Genomic DNA, 17,462 nt, shown 5'->3' on the forward strand with positions numbered 1-17,462 from the left:
GCTCCTACGACAGCTGCGAGCGCGTCTGCCACTCGCCCGTGCCCAAGCTCAGCTTCGATATGCAGGAGCGACGCGCCACCCTGCGCCACAGCTCCATCGGCTCCAGCTCGAGCAGTCGTCGTCCCATGACGCTGTCACTGCAGGAGACGCCACGCTCACCCACAGGCCTGCCGCCACCTGCGCCCGTGCGCCGCGAGAGTCTCTATGCCAAGCCAAAGATTTATGCCACGCCCACGCGTCCGCCCACCACTACACGGCTCAATCTCTACGAGCTGCCGATCATCACGCAGCGCAGCAACAGCCACGAGCTGCTGGAGCGCTCCTATACCAGCCACAGTCTGGCCACCATCGATCAGGACGAGCTGCTGGTGGTGCCCAGTGCCATGCCCATGTTGCCCAACGCTGTGGATCGTCGCTATCACACGCTGGGCCACATGCGCGTCAAGAGCATGGGCGCGGGTCTGCATCGCAGCCTGGACGTGCCCACGGGCTCCATGCTGGATGTCACCTGGCCACATCACGGCAAGTCGGCGGGCAATATTTACGCCTCAGCCGATGCGGCTGTCAGTGATTTGAATCGCATGGCGCCGGAGTATATGGATCCGTTGGACTTTAAGATTGGCTGCCAGACGACGTTGAGGAGTAAGCCGATCATACCTTGGTATGAGCTGGCCATAAGGCGGGATTTCAAGCGCCAGTCGTGTCCGCCCATAAGTGGTGGTCATGGAGGAGCATCGCTGACCTTGCCGCAGTCGCCACTACATGAGCAGGTGAAAATTTAAACATATTTCTGTAATCGATAATATCATGTCGATAACATTAATCACATATATCAATCATATAAATAAATAAAAAATAGAGTAAAAAAATAGAGGTGAAAATTCATATACATACATATTTCAGTTATCGATAATATTATATCGATAAAATCAATCATATATATCAATCATATAAATAGGATATCTTGTCTTAATCAACGTTGAATCTTAGCGTACCAAATATCAGTGTTGAACTAAATATGTCAGCAATCGATAATATCACTCATATCAATAATAATTTATAAATTATGATAATAATATTCATTATTATTTATTTATGATATTATTGTTATCATAAGCTTATTATTGATATGAGGGATATTATCGATTGCTTGATATTATATTATTATCGATTATGCTTGACTCATTTCATGAGTCATCGATAACAACATATGGAATATATTGAAAGAATCTAGAAGCATTTTCTATGCAAATATGACTATTGATAATAATTTCGTTTATAATAAATATAATTATAAAAATATAGAGATACAAATTGAATAAATGTAGTTAGTGCTCTATTCAACTAGTACACTCGAGTACTCTATGGGTCATAAAGATGTCTTAGTTATCGATTGATTTTCTATAACAAATTCTCTACCCGTACTATAAAAAAAACTTGACAGCATTGATTTGTTATCAGCCAAACGACATTACAAGCAAATTGAATTAACTCCAGCTCCCCGGCTCCAGCTCCAGCTCTCCAGCTCAACGTTAGCTGAATTTATACGCAATCTGTGCAACCGCGACACATTTCAGCAGCTAGAGAGAGAAACTATTGTAGCAATGCTGTGTGGCATGTTCCTTGTTCCTTGTTAAGAGTTTTTGCTTGTGTGTGTTCGGTGCGTGTAGTTAGGCAAACATTCCTCATCCGGCTTTTGGCATTACAAATGCAAGCCAACGCATATGGCAAAGCAATGCGGTGTGGATAGCAGCAGCAGCTTTGGAGCTTTGAAGTCCAAGTCCACTTGGTAGTCTGTTGACTGTTTGGTTGTCAGTTGCCGTTAGGCGCAATGCCCACTGATTGATTTAATAAAACTTGCATGAGCCTCTCTGTGATTCAGTTTGCCTCAAGACTCGCAAGAGACTCGAGCATATTGAATAAATGAGCAAGAGCGTCTTGCGCATTAGGCTCACGTATTGCAGATTACAGTTTGGGCTGCACTGCAAGCTGCTGCTGCTGCTGCTGTTGCTGACTTTAATCCCTGCATCCGTTTGTATAAACAACAGCAACAACAACATCTGTTGGTCATGTCCAAAACTGATGACCTGATTCGCCAGCAGACACGTAATTGATATGTTGTCCACGAAAGTCCAAGAAATCAACTTGAAGTTGCAACAACAACAACAACAGCTGCTGCTGCTGCTGCAACACTAGCAACTTAATGTTGTCTTGTTTGTAGCAGTTGCCAAGTTTATTATTTGTTTAAGCAGTTTTTAAATTCTAATCGATTATTGATTGCTTTTCATAGTTCAAAAGTTTTCACTTCAATCCCCCAATCAATGTAACAACAACAACAACAAAGCAGCGCCTAGCGCCAATTGTGGCACCAATCAATGTCAACTTTCAAAACAAATAAAGTTGCCATTAATGCCGCCGCATGCCCCAGACCGCTGCCCCACAGCTTCTGTTTGCTTGTCAAGTATATTTGGCCTTTTTGCTTGCTTATTTTTGTTTTTGCTCATTTTCTTTTTGGCGCGCTGCTGTTGCTGTTTTCAGGCTTAGCCCCCAGTCAAGCTTTTAAGGCGTTTATCATGTTTATTTATGAGCAGCGAGCAGCAGTCGCCAGTTGAGCAGCAGCTGAGCAGCTGTCAACGTAGTTGGTAACTCGAGAGCGGCAAGAAAAGTGAAATTTTTGGCAGTTGATCAGTTGGCCACGTTTCGCTGCTGTTGTTGTTGTTGTTAGCGGGCGTGTGAACTAGCGCTTACAGTTTGAGCAGCATTGCTTTCGAGTTCACCCATGTTGAATGTCAAATGTTGATTGGCTTTAATTGATTTCATTTGCATATTTGGCAATTATGAGCACATGCCAGCACCAAGAGATCATATCAGGCACTTTATAGGCAATTCCAAGCTGTTACGCTGATTGATGTGATTTTGATTGCTATCTGAATGGGGCGTGTAATTAATTTTACAAAGGTGCCTGGCACATTGGTCAATCAACATTTATTTGACGCCTCAATTGTGCGCAGAATTTCGAGTGAATAAATTTGTAATTGAGCTTGGGCTAAAAGGTGCTCTGACTTAATTGAATTCTTTTGTTTGAAAAGAATCAATAAGCAAAATTTTTCAACTTGATAAGCAAACAGTTTAAATAAATTAAAAATGTAAAGCCCAACTTAATGCCTCATTAGCTTTAAGTTAGCCTCGCCATCAAAACTGAAACTGAATGTAGAACTCGCAGCTCTCAGGGACAGTTCATCAACTGTTTGTTGACTGCTCCACTTTCAAAGCAGTTTGCTTGCCTCAGTTCGCTCGTTTGTCGCTTAAGTAGCGCGTTGCATAATTAATTAAAAAATACTAAAGAAAAAATATTGTCTCTACAAAATGGCAACAAATTGGCCAAGTTCAAGAGGCCAGTCGTCGACGCCGTTAAGTAACTCGTTAGTTTTATCTCTTGGCATCGCTTTATTAAAAACAATTATATTATATATAGTTTTTGTATCCATATGATAAACGAGATGCCTGGCCACGACAAGCGGCTGTCAGCTGCCTGCCTGCCATGATATATATCTATATGTATATATAGCTTATCGTATATGTTTGCTAGTTATTTTTTCTACATAATTGCCAGGCAGCCCACTGTGCGCCATTGAATGCTTGACTGACTGACCAACTGACTGCGCTTTTGGCGGCTTGTTTTTTGGTCAAAAGCAACATGACAGCAACACCTGATCTATGTGCAGCAGCAGCAGCAGCAGCTAAAGCTGCAACATGCTTTTTAAATTCTTTTTTTTTTTCGATACTTGCAGCTGCTGGCAGCAGCGGGCGCCTGCTTAGATTTTTTGTATAATTTATGACAAATGCAATTTGTAAATAATTTATAAATATTTATTAGAATATGACCACAGGTTAAAAGGGGCACGTGATAGTCGCACACACACACACGCAGGTGTTGGTACACAAAAATAATAATAATAATATTAAGCAAACCAGTTTGCAAGTCAGAAACACGTTTCAGTCTTAATAGAGAGACAGGCACTTGCGTTGTGAAACTGAAACGAAGCTGTGACGATGATGGAATGCTTTTAGCTCTCATGTCTGTCTGTCTGTCTGTCTGTCGGCGTCTCCCCAAGGAAATCAACGCCAAACTCAAATACAAACAGAATCAAAGTAAACAATGAACAAACAACTGAATTGTCTTGAGAAAAAAAAACAACAAGAAATTTAAAGCTAAACTGGTTGCTGCTTGGCTGTTCATGAGTTTTATTTTTAAGCATACAACAGTATTACTTTTTGTTATCCTTCTTGCTGTTTAAGCTATGCATGTGTGTTGAGTGTGTGTGTTGTGGCTTCCGGTCTTGAGTTTAATCAATAAGAAATAAAGTGCTGCGATCATGTTGCGGACTGGCATAGACAAGTCATTGAGTGGGCATTAAGGGAGTTGAAAGGCAACGAAGTTCAAGCAGCAACTCTCAAGTTAAGTTAAGTGATATTTCAAGTGGCTTTTGCTGCTAATGAAGCTATGAAGCCAAGAGGGGCAAAGAAGCTGCTTAAGCTGCTTGATTTTATTTGAGATAAATGTAAAGAGCTGCTGCTTGCAATGAAATTAGAAAATAAATAAATGAAGCGCAACAAATTTTCATGAAAAGCTTGAAACTTAAATTTTATAAAAGAATTTTACTTTGCAATTAGTTAAGCCTTTAAATGCTTACACTTTACTAACTTTTCCTTTTTCTTTTTACTTACAGGTAAGTTGCAAATTCTAATTTATGAAGCAGTAGCGTAAGTAATTTTGGACGACCTACAAACTGGCAGCACTCTGTGTGGAACGCTCAAAATGCAATTGCAATTCTTTGTTTTTTTTTTTTGTAAATAAGCTAGCAGCTTTGTCTTTCACCAGCTTGAGTTGCACTCACTGTTTGCAGCTTCTCGAGGCGGCACGAGATCAAAGACTGTGACTGTGACTGAGGCTGAGGCTGTGTCGCTGAATCGAACTCTCGGTCTTTGGTGCTGTTTCTCTCACTTCAGGCCACTAGGCAATGGCAATGGCAACGGCAACGGCAACAGCAGAAACGGCCACTCACAAAGATCTTAATGATGATTTGCTATTTGTGCCTGCCTGCCACATTCGCTTGCCTGCGGCTGTGGCAAGAACGCGCAGTTCAGTCAAGTGGCAAACGATGCGCATGTCGCTGCTTTTATATGCAGCCATTTGAATCGTAAACAATCAGTTCGGATTAGTTTGTTAATCATTTTATTATGCGGCCATTTGCCAGGGACAGACGTTTTGATATTTCTGGGTGTTGCCCCAAGAGGCGCGGCGGCGGCAAAGTGTAAAGGCAAATCCATGTGGCATTATATATTAAGATATTGGCAAGCAAGGACAACACATTTAAATGTCAAAATAGTCAGCACAGTTGCCAGCAGTTCGTATTTGATTAAAAATATTTAAGCTCTCTGACTTTCATTCCATCAAGTCAGCAAACTGCAGTTCGGCAAAGGTCAAAGTCATTACATTTAGAAAAGCTGCAGAAATTAAATGCTGAAGCCTGCTTGACTGGCATGACCTTCATTAATGATTAATTATGCACGCCTGCGCCTACGCTGCGCCTCCCCAGCCCAGTGCATGTCAAACTTTCACTGGCCTTGACGCCAGACTTTCAAATTCAAAGCCGCCTACGCATAATAAATCTGTAGAGACTCGTGTCGATTGTTCCGCATTTTTTGTGTATATGTGGCAAGTAAACAGAAATGTCAAGTGTTGCTGCAATTGCAATTGCAGTTACAACTGTGTGCTGTGTGCACATAAATCACACAAAGGTCAAAGTGCATACGCCCACGTGTTGTTGTCATAGATATCAGCAGCAGCAGCAGCAGCAGCAGCAGCCAACACATGGCCAACCGATGTTGCTGTCAAGTGGCATTGCCACATGCTGCATGCAGCATGATTTATGCATGCCAAACTAAATATTGCTACTCGACCTACTTAGCGGCAATAGCAGCAGCAACTACAAATACAACTACAACTATAAAGCTAATCAGCGGCCCTCATGCCTTATCGCTAGTATATAACTTATCTAAAGCTGATATGGCTGATATGCTTGAAAAGTTTAGTTTTTAGTATTTGCTGCAAAATACAAAATTGCAAAAATTGCTGAGCAACGTTGCGTTACCAGCTCGATGTTGCTGTTGCTGTTGCCATTGAACTTGAACTTTGCTTGCTGTTGTCTGTTGTCTGCAAATTGCTGGCAATAAATTTAGCGCTGGCAGCAGCAGCAACATTGACACTCGTATTAAAGTTAGCAACTGTTGTTGTTGTTGCTGTTGCTGTTGTTGCATTTATTTAGCATATGGAGTTTGCTCTGAACTTTTACGCTCCCTCTTGCAATTTTTGCATTAGTGCTTGCTAGTTGAGGCGTTACGCGTCTCTTAACGCTTCGTTAATGAAGCAACAGCAACAACAACTGCAGCCACGCGCTCTGCTGATCACACTCTTATACGCAGTTTGACAGTCATTGTGAACAGTTTGTTATGCTGCTATTTCTTTCTTTTATTAATGCTTCAACTGCTTGCCATTCATTTCCTTTGTTTCTTTTCATGCTTTTTCCAACTTTTGCTTTGCCTTGACGCGCATTAAGTTTTATTTCTATAACTTTTGCAGTTTTTATGAGTCACTTGCCCATTAATTGAAGTTTTTCTCTTTCTTTCTTTTGCAATTTCCGCTTGACACCAAGATATTCTCATTAAGACTGTGCCAGCATTTAATAATTCAAGCCCTTAACATTAAATTTTACACTCAAGCTTATCTTTGAATGCTGCCAACATGCTAGGAATTTGTTAGCAGCGCTCTAGACTAATTAAAATATATTTTGTGTGTGCCAAACGTGCTGCAAATCGCACCTACTACAAACCCTCAACACCCAAATTAAAAACCACGTACAAAGTCAGAACCCTTTTTATTTTTTAGCGCTTTGCCAACTTTGCGCATTATTTTCAAAGTTGTGTGCCGACTCACGTAGATAGGCAAGCATAAAAATTGATTACGCTGCGTATAAGTAACGTGACAGCAAGCTGTGTGGCACATAAAGGATAAGCGACATTAAATTAATGCAGCGCACTTTTTGATAAACTTGTTTGTTACAGCAATTAAAGTGAATTATCAAATGTAGCGTAGGTGCTGCCAATCAAATTAAAAGTGAGCTCAGCTCTCGACCTTGAACTCTGACAAACAAAACTGGTCAACTGGTCAGTAATCTTTTCAGATTTAATAAGCCGCAGGTTGACTTAACTTTGCTTTTGTTGTAATTATTGTTGCTGCTGGTTTGTTAGCGTGTCGAGTTGTCTTAATTTGCATAAGCGGCACGCAAATTAAAATGTGAAACGTGTTAGATGTTTATCAATAAAATGAACCATGGGCACGTAAGACGGTGGAAAACAACAACAGCATGAAAATTACAAGCAAAACAAGTAAATAAATAAGCAAACAAAATGACTTAACAAAAGCGTTTACTTAGCTGCAGTTAATTGCAAAGTCTTTAGTTATTAATATGGGGGAATAGCAGCAGTAATTACGATGATATCATAGCTATGAATTTTTGAATAGAAATTAGCCGCATGCCAATGTCGGCTTGGCTTTTAATCATAGCTGGATTGCATTTGAAATTAAATTAAATTATAAGCAAAAGTTCAGCAAAATTGAAATTCTTTTTGCCAAAGTTTATTTTTGTATGAATAACAAATTTATATTGCAATGTTAACAACTAACAACTTTGCTGCTCAGTAATAAATATATCATTGCAAATCTTTCTCTCTCTCTCTCTCTCTCTCTCTGACTCTAACTGTCTGCTGTGCTAAATAAAAGTTGCCTGGCGTTCTCTCCCTGCACGTTTCAATCGTGCAGCGCATTTTAAACTGTGCGCCTGTTGAACTGCTTGATATGCAAGCTGCTGCTTCCAGCCACAACAACAACAACAATCAAAATTGTTGGTCTGTCTGTCCTTTTGGGCGGCATGAATCATGACCAAGCCTCTCTAAGCGTTGCTTTTAAAAAACTTCTTGCAAACGTAGTCCAGACACCTGTGTCATAAACAAGCCTTAGAACCTGTGCTAATGCCAAAGCCCTCCCCCCCTCGAACGCCCACGCTCTCAAGCTGTTTTGTCGCCTTTGGACACAAGTTCATGAAAAATAAAAAGGCGCTCATGGAATTATTTTTATGATGAGACGTGACCGCCGCTGCGGTCATAGCTTAAAGTGAAACGTGGCAAGGCGCAGAGGGCGGGGGTAGAGGTCACTACAATTGCATTTTGTCATAAGCCAAATGCTTGAAGAACATCAGCAGCAGCAGCAGCAGCAACAAGCTAATGAGCGTCATTAGAGTCGAGAGCGAAATGAGTCAGCGCGGAAGTTGTAATTGCAATTTGCTGCTCAGAGACGTGAGTGAAAGATAGAGAGAGAGTGAGAGTGGGAGTGAGAACTGGGGGTGGGGTTAGGAGCCACAATAGCCCGGAAGCATAGAAGCTGTTTACAATGACCACGCGTCAGTTTTAAGCGGCAGCTTGACTTGATTGGTTCTGCAGCAAAACATTAAATCATTATAATTTGTTCAATTAGTTTTAATATAAACTGCATACATAAATTGGGCTATGTGTTTTAATTGTAATTAAATTGACTAGCAGCTTCACAGCATCTTTCGTTAAAATGTAGACAGAAATAATTGAGTTGAAAGAGAGTTAGAGTTAATTAAACTTAACAACTGTGGCTAATGTCATCACTTAGATAAATAAATGCCAATGCTGTCTGCATTTAATTAATAATGCGTTAAAACAAACTTTGTGGCTTTAGATTGCCTTTTATTAAAATTATGCAATTAGTTCAAGCTTCTTTCGACTACGACCTGCGGCCAAACGCCTTGATGCATATTTCTTATTAATATTGCGTTTAGAGCTAGAGAGACTAACATAAAGAGAACGACCATAGGCAATTATTATAGAAAATGAAAATAAAAGAAAATGATTCCAAAAATGATTTAAAATTAATTAAAATAAGTAAGCTGAATACTGAAATACAACGGTGACTATTCAATTGGAAGTCACTTTGATTATATGTATATGATTAATTTAATTTATTTAATTGTATGAGCTTAATTATAGAGTTCTGAGAGCTGCTAATGCCTTCGACTCTATTTATGATTGATAAGAAAGATAGAGACTCTTTTCTCTCTGCTGTTCTGGTCTTAAACGCTCTCCCATCTCTTTAGGCCTTGCTTACTTCTATTTCTCTAACTCTCTTCCCTTCTCTTCTCTATTTTGTAGGCACATGTGGTGTCGGCCTTTGAGCAGTCGCTCTCGAACATGACGAATCGGCTGCAGCAGCTGACGGCGACCGCTGAGCGCAAGGATGGAGAACTCACAGATATGCGTCAGACGATCGAGCTGCTGCGCAAGCAGTCGATCCAGGCGGGTCTGACCACGGCTCACATGCAGAGCATGGGGGTGCAAACTCAAGGGCAGACGCAGAACGAGCTGCTGCAACAGAAGCCAGCCAATGGCGCCGAATGCACGAGCCTGCCAGCAATGGGCAATGTGAGTGGCTTGGGTGTGGGTCTGGGCATGCAGCGCCAACATAGCACCGACTCCATGTGCTCACTGAATTCCATAAGCTCGGGCTGCTCGGCGGCGCAGGACAAGAACAAGGCCAACAAGAAGAAGGGCTGGCTGCGCAGCAGTTTCACCAAAGCGTTTTCGCGCAACGCCAAGATCTCGAAGACTAGTCGCCACGTGGGCCAGCATCATGAGCATCATGGCGTGGGCAAGGCCACAGCACTGCACAATGGACATGGCGCACATGGCGAGCCCTTGGGCTTGGCTGCTTTGGCTACGCAGCCGGCGCCGCCGCTGCCCTGCAGCAAGCAGAGCAGTCCGGCCAAGACGGTCACTCTGATAGACAATGCCAAGCCCATAGATGCCATAGACCAGGAGCAGGATCAGCAGGTGGTCGAAGAGCTAAAGAAGCAGCTGCGCGAAAAGGAGCTCGTGCTGACCGATATACGCCTGGAGGCCTTGAGCAGCGCCTCGCAGCTGGAGAGCCTCAAGGATATGATGAACAAAATGCGCTCCGAGATGGCCTCGCTCAAGCAGAACAACGAGCGTCTACAGAAGTTGGTCACCAGTCGCAGCTTGGCAGGCTCCGAGGTGAGTCTGGGACAGGCCATAAGTCCCAATGGTTCGCTAGCTGGCGGCGCCTGCAGCTCATCCGAAGCTTCGCGGCGCTACTCTTTGGCTGATGGCAATGCCAGGCCGCCCATGGAGCTGCCGCCGCGTCTGAGCGAAGAGCTGGAGGAGGAGTGCATGCCGCCGGCACCAGCGCCAGAGCCACCACCACCGCCAGCGCCTTCGACCAATGTGCCGCTCAGTCCCAGCACGCACATCGATCTGACGCCACCGCCTCCTGCGCTGGAGGGCAGCAGCCCTGTGCACATGCCCAGCGCTGTGGAGGAGCTGCCCGATGTGTGTGATGGCAAGAAGATTGCCATTGCCTGCTACTTGGGTCAGCCCGAGTCGTTTGCCAAGTACTGCGAGGAGCTGCTGGAGCTGGACGACTTCTATGCCAATGGCGTTATCATAGCTAACCACGAGGCGGAGCAGCCGCCACAGCCAAGCGAGCGCTCCTCTTCTGGCAATGAGTTCATCATTGCCTGCACTTACATCTCGGGCAAGACCACTTGGCAGAATCTGGACTATATAGTGCGCAAGACCTTTAAGGATTATGTGGCACGCATTGATCCCGGCACCAATCTGGGCTTGAACACCGATTCCATTACTTCATACCATCTGGGCGAGGCCAAGCGTGGCCCCGAAATGGGCTTCCCGGAGCTGCTGCCCTGCGGCTACATTGTGGGCAATGTCAAGACGCTTTACATTTGCCTCCAAGGTGTGGGCAGTCTGGCCTTCGATAGTCTCATTCCGCGCAGCATTGTGCATCGCTACATCAGTCTGCTCACCGAGCATCGTCGCCTCATACTCTGCGGTCCCAGCGGCACCGGCAAGTCCTATCTGGCGCGTCGCCTAGCCGAGTTCCTCGTTGCACGCGCAGCACGCGGCAATCCCTCGGAGGCCATAGCCACGTTCAAGTGAGTTCACATACCTCTCACACATTTTTTAGCAACGTTGTTAGTAACGTTTTCTTTTCACTCACAGCGTGGACCACAAATCCTCCAAGGATCTGCGTCAGTATCTTGGTCACATTGCTGAGCAGGCGGCCATTGCCAACGGCGCATCGGAGCTGCCATCTGTGATTATCTTAGACAATTTGCATCATGCCTCTGCGCTGGGCGATGTCTTCTCATGCTTGTCCAGCGCCGGGCCAGCCACCAAGCTGCCCTGCATCATTGGCACCATGTCGCAGGCCACCTGCAACACCACCAATCTCCAGCTGCACCACAATTTCCGTTGGGTACGCCAACATCAACAATTTAACCACATTCCTTACTAAGCCATCTCTTGTTGCTTCACAGGTGCTCACGGCTAATCACATGGAACCCGTCAAGGGCTTCCTCGGTCGCTTTCTTGCGTCGTCGTCTCTTTCAGCTGGAGCTGCAGGCTCAGCACTCACAGCCGGAACTGGCCACGGTGTTGGCTTGGCTGCCTTCAGTTTGGCAGCATATCAATCGATTTCTGGAGGTGCACAGCTCCAGTGATGTAACCATAGGACCGCGTCTGTTTCTCTCCTGTCCGCTGGACTTGAAGGACTCGCAAGTCTGGTTCACTGACATCTGGAACTATCACTTGTCCCCATATTTGATTGAGGCAGTGCGCGAGGGCGTGCAGCTTTATGGGCGTCGTGGCGGCGCCTGGAACGATCCTTCAGCCTTTATACGTAATTCATATCCTTGGCCATATGGTCCGGATTCAGTGCCGCCACTGCGTTCAATTAATGCAGAAGACGTTGGTCTCGAGGGCGTGGCACTGAGCAATGGTGAGCAACAGGATCCTTTGGTAAGCATTCGCTAAATTTAATTCAAATGCATTTAATATTAATTCAATTTCTAATTTACAGCTCAATATGCTTATGCGTCTGCAGGAGGCGGCCAACTACTCGGAGACACAGGAACAGGAGTCTGACTGCGCCAGCATTGACTCCAATATCACGCCGGATAGCTCGGCGGGCGCGGAGTAACTCGCTCTGCTCTACAAATAACTTCTTACATGCCAAATTTTAGGCGCTGCTGAGCTTAGTTTTAACCAAATATACGGGGGCCTTAGCCACAAATCCACACTACTGCCACAAATGATATTTCTTGCACTACTTTCGCGACCGAGTTCAAAAGCAGTCCTAAGAGATTCACCATTTGCACCACCCACCCATCAATTTACTCCTCCATCTCTTCCTTCCACTCACCACTCACGTAGAATTGCACTTTTTAGCGCACTTGTTAAAAATGCATATTGCAAAACACCAAAAGAGAATCACAAAAAGAATCATATGAAGCATCATCTCTATTTCCTATTCCCTGGCAGCCCCTAGCGCTCAGTTTTAGCCCTATCTAAGTAAAGCAAACTCATTAAGAAATCAACATTAAATGTTTAACCATTTTTTTGTACATATAAAAACCAAAAAATTCCCATAAATGTTTATATTTAAGCAACTCTATGGCGATATCGACTTTTTATACCCTAGCCCAAAAACGATATATGGTATGAGTAATTGAAAAAAGAAGAAAAAGAAAAGAAAAACTATTGTAAATGTAGCCCTAAGTTTTTGCTACTACCAATTTACAAGATGTACATTTAAAGGAAAAAGCTTTCACTTTAGTTTAATTATTTGCATAATTATCATTAAATATTGTTACAATTCTATTGCATATTTATAAATGAAATAACTTTATTATACATAATACTATTTAAACAATTTATTATGCCATACAGCGCTTACCACAGCAGCATATATGCATACGTAATGTCCCCCCCTCATAACAAAATAGTAAAATTAACCAGCACACTAACTCTGCAATAAATAAAGGAACGAGCAAGCAAAAGAACAACAATAAACAACAAACTAACAGCTAAATATACATATATTATATACAATATACTAAATTATGTGTCCTGTCTCTGTCTAATTTAAATGTGTACATTCATGAGAAATGAAATCAAATCAAAATAAAGATATGCTACTTAAAAATGATGCGTCTATTTTATCATATATAATTGTTTTGAAAATCATAATGAAAGATAATTATTTGAAAATGCGCGCATAGGATGTGAACAGAGTTGCCAGATGTTGTGCTGAGCTGCGCACTTATACGAGCAAAATATAAGTTCACTATTTGCATCTCGCTTGCACTCTTGCATTGTCTATCGCTGCCCTGCTCGCACTTAATATCGCATTTATTAAACTGTATAACGAATGTAAATAAAGTTGTGTAACATTGAGATATGTTCCATAATGAGAAAGAGTAGCAGTCCTATGTGTGTGTAATTCTTATATTTAATTAATTTTCGTAGCGATATAATTACTACATGACTATCGGTACAACATGTTCGTGCTCGTCTCAATTGAGTAAAAACACAAAGAGCGATTGCGATTAGCGATATGTACTCAGCTGCCGATAGTCGGACTTCTCACTCGCACACACATCCAAATTAATACGATAAAAGGTGTTTAAGTCAAAGGGTAAATTACTGAATTTTATGTTAACTATTGCATAATTGAGTATAAAAATTGTTAATTGGCGCATCAAGGCAAACTACAGTAGCTGCGCGGACAAAACTAATTCACGATGTAAATGTTTTTGATTACACAACAGCTGAACGTGTGTGTTATTTGCAGGGCCTTAGATTTTTAGTGAAAAATCACGCCACGAGCAAATGAAAAATGGCAATATTATGCGGCGAGTTGTCATACACTAATTAATGGCTAGTTAATAATGCCAATGGAACTGAAATAATTGATTAAAAAGGGGTTGGACATATCACGTAGGCTTTGCCGTTGTTACATAACCTTGCCGTTTATAACATATAAAAAAGTCAGCTGCAGTCTCACCCCCGCAGTCCCTGTGACGTTCTGAAGTGTTAATACTAATAATGTGTTTTGTCTGTGTGTGTTTTTGCAGCTCATAAACTATGGCTCTCCGACTAATCAATAACGCCCTGCGCCGTCAGTTGGCCGCACAGTTGCCACGCAATGCCCAGGTCGGCAGCGTTGCTTCCGTTCACACTCTGGACAAGATTGGCAAACGCGAGGTTGTCGGCTACGGCTGGAACGGCACAGCTTGCTACGCTGATCGTGCGGATTATCCCATGCCAGCTGTGCGCTTCCAGGAGCCAAACAATGAAATCAACGCTCTGCGCACCAAGGAGCAGGGTGACTGGAAGAAGCTGAGCCCACAGGAGATCAAGGCTCTGTACCGTGCCAGTTTCTGCCAAACCATTGCCGAGGTGCAAGCCGGCTCCGGTGAGTGGAAGATGCACTTGGGCATTAGCCTGATGTTCACCGCCGCAGCCATCTGGATTGCCGTCATGATGAATCTGTTTGGTAAGTTGCTGTACCATCGACTTCTTAACCTGACTAACTGAGCAACGTTTGCAGTTTATGATGAGCTGCCTGTTACCTTCGATGAGGAGCACCAGAAGGCGCAACTTAAGCGCATCATCGACTTGGAGATGAACCCCGTCACCGGTCTGACCTCCAAGTGGGACTACGAGAACAACAAGTGGAAGAACTAAGCGCAGCCAACAGCAATTCCAATACAAAAGTTGTAGTTGTGTGTGTCCCGAGTAATTAAGTGAAAAGTAAACAGTCAGGCGATATCTATGCTTAAGCCGCTTAACCAAGCAAAATGATAACGTAGTTGAAATTAAAGTTATGGTCGTGACCAAACATAAATCAATTATTAATACACTCGGCAAATGTTTAATATTTATTCAGCAGAGTGAGTTTGTTACAATTTAAGTCTTCTTAAACTTTTCGTACCATTCAAATTCTGTATATGGCTCGCGATGCAAGTTATGCGGACGCATATGACGTGGTCGGTCACCAGGACTGTAATTAGCATAATTTTCTACAAGGATATTGCAGCAGAGTAAAGCGAACAGAAATAGTTTGAGCAGCATTGAAAGTAACGTTGGCTCTAGAATTTAGTAAAACACTAAAAGCAATTGCAATAGTTATAAGACGATGTGTATATAATAGTGTTAGCCATTTGGTATGGATGAATTAGCTGCTGATAATCTGATTAGCTTTGTGTTGCTGGGATACTTAATATAGTGAAAGCAGTTTAAAACTCAAAGCATTGACAAATTACTTTTAAATATTTTCGTTTGAATTGTTTTATATTAATGCTGTGAGAAAGAATTTAATTTCCATCAATGATATGGAGTGTGAGAGCAAAATTTTGTTCGGCAAGGTTAAGCATTGTATGCAATTAATTTTTATATCATTTTCATTTGTATAATTACATTACTTTCAACAGAGCATGAAGATTGCATGCGATTGGCATTATGAATGCTTGGGCTTCACTCGATGTATGCCCTGCTTCAATGCTGGCTCCCTGTTGATATCATGAAAACCATCATGAGCGACTACATGCCGTACTCTTGGAACTCCTGTCTTCACCAGCATTAGCAGGCAGAACAGCAATGTCAACCAATGCATCTCTTAACAAAAACCAAAGTTAAAGTTACTGCTTAACTAATTGCATTGGCTGTGGGCTCTGCTTTAATTGAAATGAAAAGGCAAAACTATCGCGTAAACTTTATTTATTAATCACTTCCATCTTTCTTGGTAAACGCATCATTCCAGTGCGCCCAATAGCGTTCCCTCTTCAAGTTGTGAAAACCATCGTGCGCCTTGACATGGCGTGAGCCCAATTTACTCATTTTATTTGGACTCTCAAAGGGGAAACCAGCATTATCAACCTCGTAGGACGGCTGGTAGGTTAGCAGATCTCTCATCTTTGTGGACTTTGTGCCATCATCATCTGAATCAGTTGCAGCTTTATCAGCTGGAGTAGTAACATCTGTGCTTCCGGACTGTTCGTCTTCTCCAGCAACAGGCTCAGTTGTATTTGTTACTCCGTCTGCGCCATCTGCACCAGTTGCTGATTCTTCTGTGGCTCCTTCTGCAGGAGCTGCTGTTGTTTCACCTTCGGCAGCCGTTGTGTTTGCAGTAGTTTCTCCTTCGGCAGGACTTGCTGCTGCTGTTGTTTCTCCTTCAGCAGGACTTGCTGCTGCTGTTGTTTCTCCTTCAGCAGGACTTGCTGCTGCTGTTGTTTCTCCCTCGGCAGGACTGGCTGCTGCTGCTGTTGTTTCTCCTTCGGCGGGACTTGCTGCTGCTGCTGTTGTTTCTCCTTCGGCGGGACTTGCTGCTGCTGTTGCTTCATCATCGTGTTGAACATCGTGTTGAGCAGTTGCATCTTCTGTGGCATCTCTTTCCATAACAAGCTTTGTTCCTTCTGTTGTGCCTTCTTCTGCATGATGCTCTGCGCCTGTTTTTCCTTCGGCAGCATTAGCAGCTGTTGTTGGTTTATCATCCTTTTGAACTGCAGTTGCATCTCTTTCTGCAGGACCTTTTCCTTTAACAAGCTTGCTTGCTTCTGTTGCCCTTTCTTCTGCATGCTGCACTGCACCTTTTGGTCTAGCATCTGAAAGACTTTCATCGTCATCGGGTATGGGGGCTTTCAGCTCTTCAGCCTTGGCTCTACATTGGCAAACCAATGCCAGCAGCAGCAAAGTCATCTGCAAGGATAAGAGCTGTAGTGAAAGAAAATTGTCAGTAGTGCAGCTTACCACTTCAATTCTCTGCATGGTTGTGCCTACTGGAGAGCAGTCGCGTCCGTAAATGCTACTTTTATAGTATGTGGCCAGACAAATCGATTATAGCTCAAGTTAAATGTAATGACCAGAGCAAATGTAACAATTTAATGTGTACAGTAAAAATATAATACAAGAACATACAAGCTACATAGCTTCATAACTATGAACATATCACAACAATTAAAATAAAAGATTTATAATATTGAAGCGAGTTTAATATTTAAGGGCTGATAATTCATTACTTTAAAAGTCTTTGAGCTTAAGCTCGACGCCTAAGATTTGAAATGCGTAATGCTTTAATAATTTCCTTAACTGATAGAACAACAATTGACAATCAAATTTTATGAAGCTGACATAATTATAAACGCAGCTCTGGGTAATTCCAATCAACAGAAGCATGATGCCTTTTGGCCGGGTTTTTCGTCAAAACACGAGCGGCACGTCAGTCTGAGTCGATTGCGCTTATGAGTTGTTAGAAATAATCTTTAATTATCGGCTTGCATATACTTAGACATATATACATATATATACTTGCATATAATTCACACTTTGTGGGCGGCGAGCTATAAAAGCGTTAGCTTCGATTGCCAACTGACAGTGCAGCTCCAGCATTTAGCCAAGATGTTTATTAAATTATTGCTAGTCAGCCAACTGCTGTTGCTTAGCTT

At 42.8% G+C, this 17,462-nt stretch overlaps 3 protein-coding genes across 4 annotated transcripts in view; 2 read left to right on the forward strand and 1 right to left on the reverse strand.

Moving 5' to 3' along the window:
* The window catches only part of LOC108607674 (protein sickie), a 119,232-nt gene extending 106,087 nt beyond the window's left edge, over window positions 1-13,145 (forward strand). Inside the window, 5 exon segments of the mRNA XM_033294079.1 lie at window positions 9,295-11,111; window positions 11,179-11,434; window positions 11,496-11,543; window positions 11,545-11,976; window positions 12,038-13,145. Coding sequence (XP_033149970.1) covers window positions 9,295-11,111; window positions 11,179-11,434; window positions 11,496-11,543; window positions 11,545-11,976; window positions 12,038-12,157 — 2,673 coding nt within the window. The 3' untranslated portion in view covers window positions 12,158-13,145.
* A 414-nt stretch (window positions 13,146-13,559) lies between these two features.
* LOC108596495 lies at window positions 13,560-14,881 on the forward strand. Of its 2 annotated transcripts, none has more exons than XM_017982321.2 (3): window positions 13,560-13,654; window positions 14,094-14,515; window positions 14,570-14,881. In XM_017982321.2, exons 2-3 carry the CDS (start codon window positions 14,104-14,106, stop codon window positions 14,704-14,706), a joined length of 549 nt encoding a protein of 182 aa, XP_017837810.1. In that variant the 5' UTR covers window positions 13,560-13,654; window positions 14,094-14,103; the 3' UTR covers window positions 14,707-14,881. The 2 variants fall into 2 exon arrangements, with proteins under 2 accessions (XP_017837810.1, XP_017837819.1); XM_017982330.2 differs by lacking the exon at window positions 13,560-13,654 and adding an exon at window positions 13,685-13,762.
* Window positions 14,882-15,458: 577 nt separating this feature from the next.
* Window positions 15,459-16,963, reverse strand: LOC108595749 (skin secretory protein xP2). Its single transcript, XM_033294081.1, has 2 exons — window positions 16,285-16,963; window positions 15,459-16,239 (listed from the first exon to the last, which is right to left on the reverse strand). The coding sequence occupies exons 1-2, from the start codon at window positions 16,783-16,785 to the stop codon at window positions 15,742-15,744; spliced, it is 999 nt and encodes a 332-aa protein (XP_033149972.1). The 5' UTR covers window positions 16,786-16,963; the 3' UTR covers window positions 15,459-15,741.
* Window positions 16,964-17,462: the final 499 nt, after the last annotated feature.

This window comes from Drosophila busckii, chromosome 2L, assembly GCF_011750605.1.
Source record: "Drosophila busckii strain San Diego stock center, stock number 13000-0081.31 chromosome 2L, ASM1175060v1, whole genome shotgun sequence".
Lineage (NCBI taxonomy): Eukaryota > Metazoa > Arthropoda > Insecta > Diptera > Drosophilidae > Drosophila > Drosophila busckii.